Here is a 9,291-nt window from a genome sequence, read left to right as displayed (position 1 = left end):
ATGAGTAGGGGCTGTTCAGGGGGGATGGGAAGTGAGCCAAAGCAGCAAGAGGGCTTTGCCTAGGTTGGGAGGTCGCCCCTGGCTTTCCACGTGCTTGGCACTTCATTCTGAATCTGCTTCCAGAACGTAAACGTGTTAATTCAGCTACAGTTGCAATTAATGCAGGTCACTGCTCACACCTTCTGCTCAGCTTCCTGCAACCGTTAAAGCCATACAAGGGAAGGTCTATTGCTGGGAGCTGCTGATACAGTTCACAGTCAGGTCAGGATTATTGATGTGCCTTCACCTTTTAGATGGCAAGAGCAATTTTAGCACGTCTCCCTGCTATGTTCAGCAGTCATTCCAAGCACAGCCTGGGCAGAGAGCAACAAAAGCCCTCTTGTATCCTTCCTTTTCCTGCCCTGGAGGTGCAGGGAGCTCCAGAGTTTGGCAGACTGCAAAGACTCTCTTAATTTCACCCAGGCCACTGCCATGCCTAGCCTAGCATCCTATGGATAAGCGTAAGTGGAAGTGGAGAAGTGTGAACAGCCTGGTCACCCTATGTGTTGCAACCCAAGATGAGAATCTGGAGCTGGCATTACTATAGCTAAGATGCTGAATGCAGCTAATCTGCACCAGATCATGCCTGGATTAGCTTTGAAAAGTCGGTCAGGTTTTGCAGCCATATGGAGCCATGGCTCTGTTCAGATCTCCGTTGCTGGCACGCCACTGTGGAGAACAGAGGATGGCATTGATAACAAGTCTTGGCTTTCCAAGAACATAGCCTGCAGGCTTGTCTGAGGATCTGTTGCATCAAGGCCAAGTAGGTGAAGGAGCCTGTTCCAAACACTTCCACACCCGAGATGGCTGTGGTGCACAGCACAGCGCCCTGCTGACAAAGAGGCTTTGGGTAGCATGTTCAGTGCTCCAGTGTCTTGTGCAAATGCCTCTGGGTGGGACTGAAGCATTCAGATAAGGCTGTAAACATTTCTGGAAACAATTGCAGCCTTAAAGGCAGCGTAACAACGCTGGCAAGCAGCACGCAGGTGCACAAAGGAGACAAGGAACAGTAAAAAAAAGTAAAGGGTTGGCCAAGCATGAGAATCTGGGGCTGGATTATAATGATGACATGCTGAAAAGCCACCCTGGGTGCAAATGTAGACCCAAGAAGCAACAGGGAAGGGTGTTTTTGTGAGCTCTTTTCAGCCATGCCTTGATAAGTCACTGACATGCACTCTTTTTACCTCCTCTCTCCCTCTTCAAAGGTAAAGGTAGACGAGAGCCTTTCCCTGGAACACAAGACTCGGGGCAGAGCAAAGATGGGCCAAGGGCGAAGACCACCCACCAGAAGTCATCTCAAGGAGGTAAGCGCTCAGCTCCGAGCTGCATGCCGCAGCCTGCTGAAGGCCCCTGCCCGCTTTCGCTGCTTGGATAACTTCCCAAGCAGGTGGCAGTGGCAATGATTTTGAAGCGCACAGGTGCTCAAGGGCAAAGCACCCATGTAACAGAGCACAAGCTTTTGTGTGACCCATTTAAGAGTTGGTAACACTTCTAAAGGGAACGTGGGCTGCTATTGAGGGCTTATGGGAAGGAGGAGGACATTAGCTATGTAAGCTATGCATCCCTCAGTCGTAGCTGATGCACAATGCCGTGATCTGCTTTGTAAGCCTTTCCGTAGCTCCTGAATTGCTTTGGCAGGAGTCGCCGTTGTTTCATTAGAAAGCAGGTGACGCTGAAGCATAGAGCATGGGTCAAAAGGAGATATTTCCTTTCTAAAGCAATGTTATGGGCCAGCCTGTCGACTGTCAGCCCCAACTAGCACTCAAGAGAAGCCAACCTGTTTGCATAAGAGGTTGCCCTTTCATGTTAGATTCCTATGACTGCAGAGGCGTTTCTGCATTGGAGTTGCACTGATGCCTTAGAAGATTTAAGCACACTAATGAAACAGCTTAAGTCTAAAGCTCTTTCTGCAAGCGTCATGGCCTTCTGTGTGGGTCTGAACCGATTTTAGCACAGAGGAGGAAGTGCCAAGTGCAGAGGAACCAGGAAACATCCAACAGGTGGATCTTTCACTAGAGAAATGCCTAGAAATAAGCAGATTCCTCCACTCGTCTCCTCATTACAAAACCTCCGAGGCACAAATGCTCTCCTGGAATTTTATTCACAGACTTAGTTCCCTTTCCCCTGCTGGTATTGCATGCCTAAAATCTCAGACCTCTTGTTTTGAGGGCCTGCACTTCGAAGGGGAGCGTTAGACACTTCCAGCATCACGCAGGATCCTCAGTCAAATGAGGTCTTCTCTGGGCATTGGAAGCGGAGGGCAATTGCATGGGGAGGGTGTATTGGATGCAAACCCTGGGGTATTGAAACACCACACGGACTAGTGTCAGGGATGATTTTATGGTTGTTGAACGGAAGAGGAAACGCACGCTCGAGCTGTTACGAAAGACGAGGGCAGCAGAGTCCGTAATGAGCTAGACAGACTGGGGACGGGGTGAGCGAGCGCCTTGGGCATTTCACTCCCGGGAAACGCGAGACAACAAGTCTAAGGCAGAAACCCCCATTAGGTTGCAGTGCTCTGCTGGGTACGGAGGAGAAGGATCAGGAACCAACAGTGGCTCTAGCAGGATCAGGACCTAACGTGTCCCCCGGTGTCCGGTAGAGGGCTGACCTGCACAGCCAGGACCAGACCAGTCTGGCCAACTGTGCCCAGCTCTCTCTTTATGGAAAGGAGACTGCAAAGAGGGTGACGAGACACCTGCAAAGACATGAATACGGTGTGCGGTAAATGTAAAAAAGAAAGAAAAAGCCGTCTATTTTTTTCTTGCCTCCTTTTGCTTTAAAAAAACAACAACCCCAACACAGTTGGCTACACAATCCCAGGGAAGTAAGGGGGGTGAATATCCTGAGGAGAGATCGAGGATCGTGAGCAATGCAGGCAGCAAAGGGACCGTCCACACTGGTGCAGGGGTCTCTTGAAAGGGTCCAGGTGCCAAAGGAGGCTTTGGTCAGGCCTGCTGCAGAGGCTGTGACAGGTTTGTTGTATGAGTGCTCTCCCCCTCCCAAGGAAGTGGGAAAATAAACGCTGTGCTCAGGCCAGTTCCTGCCCTCTCGTTTTGGCTCTGACGGTCGTCTGACCATCGCACCGATGGAGATGGAATAACTCGGCAGCAAGTACGTTCCACGGCCGACGTACGAGCCACTTTCTTGAGTAAGAGAAGAGGAGAAACAGGCTTTTTTTTCCCAGTGTGACGTGCATAGGATTTACAGAAGGGAACAGCTTTGTCTCCGCTCTCTTCCCGAGTCCTCCATGTTCCCGTGTCATTTGCACTGGCATCGCAGAGCTCATTATGGCCGATGTCACGTGAAGCAAAGGTAGCAGCACCCTCTGTAAAGCTCATGTCAAGTCATACAAGCAGGTCCTGGTGAGCATTTCCCTTATTTGCTAGATGGTCCAGAAGTCACATTTTTGACAGATTTGAAAACAAGGTGATGATGGATATAGGAAACAATGACCCTTCCCTTCAGCAGAGCCTGTAGAGTCAAATCCCGATCCCAATCTCACGGTACCTCCTTGACCGTCAGGGAAGTTTTGAGGCTTGTTTTGAGGATCAGGGACGGGTGATGGGATGAACGCTAACATCTCTCTCCTTCCATTTCAGGTGGCCAAGTGTACATCTGATGGCATCCTGAGGCTCGATCTGGATGAAGTGGACAACGGTCCTCCAGACTTGACCTTACCCGTCAGTAATAGTGCCAACAACGTGCCTCCTAAAGAAACGCCAAAGCCACCTATGCCTCCTGCGAAACCCAGTGTCGTGCCTGAGAAGGAGAATGCAGATGACAACGTGGCTAATCCAGAGGTTAAAAAGCCACTGTCGCCTCCCCTGCCACCGGCCAAGCCATTTAAAGAAACTACTTCATCCAGCGATGATCTGCGCTCCAGGGATGAGGAGTCTGTCAGTAAAGAGGAGCGTGCCGAGGGATCGGTATCCTCCAGGGACAGCAAGGAGAACCTCATGGAGCTCAGCGACAAAGTCACAGCCGCTGCTCCCATCCCTCCTCCTAAGATCCTATCAGACAAGCTGAAAGTGAGCTGGGATGAATCATCCCAGGACCCTGAAAGCACGGAAGAACTCAAACTGTCAGAAAGGGGCAGTCAAGAACACCTTGCTGAAGCAGTCCTGCCAGATACCGAAAAGCCTCCACTCCCTCCTAAGATTTTGTCAGAAAAATTGAAGGCAACCACGAATTCCAGCCAGAGGAGAAGTTTGGACGATGAGGATGCAAGTGTCCAGGAGTCTGACACCTCCAAACCTGCCATGGAGGAGGCTGAGGATGGTGAAGAAGCAGAATCCACCCCTCAAGAAGTTGAAGGGGAAGAAGGAAGCAAGAAAGCCTCCGATGAGGAGGAGGAAGAAGAGACTTCCTTAGATGCAGGAACAAACCAGGAAAACGTTAAGGTATCTAGTCCAAGGAAAATGCCATTAGGCCAGCTTGCAGAAGACGCTTCTCCTCTCAAACTCCGCTGTGCTCCTCCGGGAGATTTGCTGCCCGAGTCAAAAAGTGCACAGAAAGCACTTGTGGATGGCGGTGCCCCCGAGGAGGCCCACCACGACCTGGCTGAAATGGAGGAAAAAGTGGCGAGTGAAAAGGAAAAAACCGAAAAACTGCTGGAGAAGGTTTTGCAGGTGGAGCTGAACCCGACACAGGATGGGAATGGGCCTCCGGTGATTGCCAAGACGATCCTCAACGAGGCGGTGGAGCAGCTCCTGCAAGCAACACAAGTCTTACAGGAGATCAGAGATTTTGGAGAACTGAGCAAGGAGCCCACTGAGAAGGAGAAAGAGAAGCGAAAGGAGCTAGTGACTCTGTATAGGAGAAGCGTTCCCTGAGATGGATTGCACCAGATGTGTCTTCCTCGTGACAAAGCAAAGCAAGTTGCCATTTAGGACTAACCCTGTTGCTAGGCCAGTGTTAAATGAGGTTGTGTTTTGCTCTGCACAAACCACACATGCAGAACAGAGCCGAACCTTTCAGTCACACTTCATTGTAGTCTCTTTCTGCTGCAATAGTCCAGTCCAGGTCTTACTCCCTCAGCACAATAAGTTACAAGTCAATGAACCTCGGTTGCAAAAATGTGAATATTCTTTTAAGGGCTCAATTTGACTATATTCAAATCACCAATTGGCAAAGACAGCCATGGGCTTTGGATCAGGCCCTGAAAAATAACTTATAATCAGATGAAGAGCACTGGTTATTTCCAGACACACCTGTATGAATATCCCCAGGCACACCTATACCCATGCAGCAGCCCTGAACACGTTAAGTGTCACCAGTTAAACCACTGCCACTGAGAATCACGCCCCAAACGTCAGGATAAATTGTGCCCTGTTAGTTCACTTGCTGTCAGCAACGTGAGAACGAATGGTTCGTGTTCTCCGAGGAAACTCGTTCATTCAGTCTGCAGGTGCAAACGGGCATGGTAGAAATTCACACAAAGCTGGCAAACTCATGATGGCAAAGGATTGTTTTTCAGACCTAGATATAATGCAAAATCACCGCCATTTATTAGAGCGATACAGAGTGCTCCATGTTTTACACACTGGACCAATATTAACGGACCCTAAGCACTATGATACTATGATCCTCATGCTACCATTCCAACAAGGGAAACTGAGGCAGAGCAGCGGTTAAGCCAAAGGAGTCAGTTGCAGAACCCAGAACCCAAAATAGAATTTAAACAAGCTTATCCCTACCCTGTATCATGTGAAATAGCAGTTCCAGCTGCCCAACCTACTTGGTTTTTTAAAGAATAAGCCGATCTTGCCCCTGGATTGTAGGAGGGAATAATTAGGCAGATGTTTGGAGAGGGATGGGAGAGCAGTCAGTACCTAATAGGGGCTGCAATGAAGATGCTCTTTCATTAAGGATGTTAGCTGTCCTGGAAGCAGGCACCCACCATGTTACGTACAACAGCTTTGTCTTGGGCTAGGAACTGACGGGTGCAGGGAGGCGTGCATCATGGCACCAGGCCGTGCTCAACACCTATTCACATTGTTCTAGCAGGTTTTTACCTGCTATGCCGAGGCTACAAGCTAGGCATGAAGGCCCAGTCTTGACGCACGTGTGGGCATGCTACGTTCCTTGAAGGAGATGCAGTTTGCACATAAATTCCTTTGGGGTTGAGCGGGGCAGCACGAGCTTAAATGCTTTGAACCAGACAAGGTGTTCATGGTAGAAAGGCCTGATCTGGACTCGGCCAATTTCCACCTGAATCTCTGCCCTTCGGTTAAAAGCAACCCCACTTCCCTTAGTATCTAGTGAGAGAACCGGGACTGAAGGGGGGATCGTCACAAAGTTATGCCTCGTGTTTGAAGGCGGGAGCACCTTTTGCATCCTGGCACGGTACACACTTGGTCACCTCTCTGCAGTGCAGGTGCACTGGCACTTCCTGGACCGAGCCAAGGGGGTCATTGCTTTCTCCTCCTTCCGTGGTTTTGCCCCAACATTCCCACTCTTGACAGCACCACATCAGCACCCGTAGGACCCCTGCCTCCCTCATCTTTGTTTTCTTCAGCCTTGTGCACTGGAGGAAGGAGGGGGCCTTTCCAGCTTGATTTTAAGGAGCAGCGCTTCCAACTAGCTGCCACCTTCCTGCCTACCCAGAGTCAGGATCACACCATCCACCTTGATCTCAGGTTCCTTCTTTTATAGCTCACTGGGGCTAAATAGATGCCACAACCGTCTTCCTGCGCAGCAGCAAAGCAACGTTCAAAACTCAGAGGCTCTTATTCCCTTCTTAATTCAGACAGTGGCCTCTCCTAGGTGTGAAAGGTGCACACCTTGACCCAGAAGATTTCAGGAACTTAAAAAATGGCAGTGTGGGTCGAGGCAGGTATTCGCTCCACCCCAGACGTCCAGGCTGGTTGGCTAGAACAACCTGGCTCTAACTGTTCTGCCTTCTTCTCAGGCTAGTCATTGGACTTGCATTGAAAGTCACTGGTTATTTTATTACACACAAAGCTTTTGCGCGTTAGCATTCCCTTGAGCTTCAAGAGTCAAAACAGCCCCAACTTCTAGACAACAAAAATCACTGAACCGCTGGTGTCCAGAACGCAGCTGCACAAACTCAGCCCAAGGACGAACGCTAGTTCTGCATAACTTACTGCTGTAGAGTCAATGGTAGCCGAGAGTCTTGTTCTCTTTGGAGATGCACTTGTAAGGCAAGAGCTACCAATACAGACTTGGTCTATTCAGTGCCTACCAGCCATTTGATGGATTTTTCTGCATGTGCACTTTTGTTAACCGAACACTGTGTGATGTCAGCAGGAACTGTAGAAAAACCTGGTGCGGACAGGAAGCTGTGGGATAGCAGCTTTCAGGGAGCCAGGCAGGCATTTGGGAAATAAAACAATCCTCTGTACGGGCAAAGGAGATGCACATGTCATAGGTAAAGTTCAGATGAGGATTCAGATTCCTCCACAGGAATGGCCAAACCCAGCCCTGGGATGTGAATGCTTGGATCCAGGGGAAGGTTTGGCAACATCTCTAATAGACACAGATGCTTGCAAGGCATTTGTCACTGCACCGTGCTAAGTGTGACACCTGTCGAGTGAAAGCGCTGATGAAAAGCACCAGGACACCCATGTCTGCTACAGCTAAAATGACAGGCTGTGCTCATATTTACTGTATATTTTTATATAATACTGAGTCTTTTACTGAACAGATGTCTGATGTGATACTGAAACCCCAGCAACAGGAAATCCTAACAGAATCCCCCTGAATCTGTTAGGAGACGGGGGAGCTAAAACTTTTTTTTACAAGCCACAGATAAATACTGTATGTGCTGTACTAACAGAACTTACCATTTTGTACCATGTGTAAATACATATAACTTAAGTGAAATCTCTTAAAACACACAGCGGTTGTTGCTCAAAAGTGTTGAGTTTTATTTTTCTGATAGATTCAGTTGCTTCTAGAAGTGGTGAGTCCACATGCACCCTTAGTTCAACTGGTCTTTTGTGTATCTGGAGAAAGGAAGCATCATGATTTCTCCTGAACGCTGAATGAATTCCGCAGGTTTCCCATGCTATTCCCATTTTGATCACGAGTCTGCTCAGCCTAATGGAAGGGGCAGGTCATTCAGTAACTGCCTTCTCTCGTGATTTTTTTTGCATCTCTCGGAGACATTTAGTGCTCGCCCCTGTCAGAGTTGGGATGCCAAAGGCTTTTGCTCTGAGCTAGTCTGGCAGTTCCTACCAACGTGGCCCCTTTCCCACCACCCCCACTTCTAACTCACTCTTAAAAGCCCTAGTTGCACTGAGGTTGCTTTCTGGTGCACAAACCCCATGCGTCTGTTGGGATGGATGTGATGCTTAGAGTATGTCTACATGCCTCTGCCATGATTGCAAAACAGGCCACACCTGCTTGCTTCTGTGCTGAAGCACCACATGCTGCAGAAATGCCACGTGGCTGATGTGAGAGGGGGGCCAGGTACTGTCCAGCACTGCTTTCAGGTGCGTGCTGGGGGCTTCAAATCTGAGAGCATGTGCCAAGAAGTAGCTGCCTGACATTTTTCAACAAGCAATGCGCGTGGAGCAGAGTGATGGGGCAGGGTTCCTCTGCAATGGTCTCAGCGTTGCAGGTGGCAGCCTAGACGTGCCCTTCACTTCAGGTTGGTGCTCCTGGCCACCAGTGCCACTGTTAAATAATCGTACCCAGAAGGCAGGTAAGATGCCAAAACCCCAATGTGAAGGCTTGCCAGAAAATCAGCTGCCCCAGCCAGCTGAAAGACAACACTGGCTTCTGCTTGTACAAGAATTTGGGGATGTGGCAATAATGCCCCCCTTCAACAGAATCACCATTTGCTATTAATGAGAAGGAAGAACAAGGGAAGGGAACAAAGGACTGTGGCATTGTTCCCAGAGCAGCTTGTGCAAGCAATCTCATCTGAGCTAGATCAGGAGCTAACCATGAGCCAGGAGTGAGAAAGGAGTGGTTCGGTTTTCTGGGAACGGTCCCGTCCCCCACCCCACAAGCAGCCTGTTGCATCTAGCGAGAGCTGTTCTTCACTGCCTTGCGGGGATGACAAAGGAAGACCCCAGATTCACCCCACCAAAGGGTGAGCTAGGCACTGGAAACGCTTGGGAGAGGTTTGAGGGAAAGAGAGGCCCTTTGGATCCCAGAGCGGAAGGGTGTGCACTGGGGGGAAGAGGGTGGGAGAGAGGAAAGCATGGGTGGACAACACTACGGACTAGCGTTGGAGCGCTGCAGACTGAGCCGCGGGCAGGATACGCTGCAGTGGCGGCC

At 49.8% G+C, this 9,291-nt stretch overlaps 1 protein-coding gene across 1 annotated transcript in view; it reads left to right on the top strand.

Annotated features, from left to right (window-relative positions):
* The window catches only part of PLEKHO2 (pleckstrin homology domain containing O2), a 40,968-nt gene extending 33,064 nt beyond the window's left edge, over positions 1-7,904 (top strand). Inside the window, exons 4-5 of the mRNA XM_019503810.1 lie at positions 1,245-1,343; positions 3,642-7,904. Coding sequence (XP_019359355.1) covers positions 1,245-1,343; positions 3,642-4,874 — 1,332 coding nt within the window. The 3' untranslated portion in view covers positions 4,875-7,904. The remainder of the gene's footprint in view (positions 1-1,244; positions 1,344-3,641) is intronic.
* The last annotated feature ends 1,387 nt before the right edge of the window (positions 7,905-9,291 follow it).

This window comes from Gavialis gangeticus, unplaced genomic scaffold (assembly GCF_001723915.1).
Source record: "Gavialis gangeticus isolate Ggan-Ray unplaced genomic scaffold, GavGan_comp1, whole genome shotgun sequence".
In the NCBI taxonomy this organism is placed as follows: Eukaryota; Metazoa; Chordata; order Crocodylia; family Gavialidae; genus Gavialis; species Gavialis gangeticus.
Note: the sequence above shows the minus strand (reverse complement) of the source record. Positions and strands in the feature narration are given on the sequence as shown.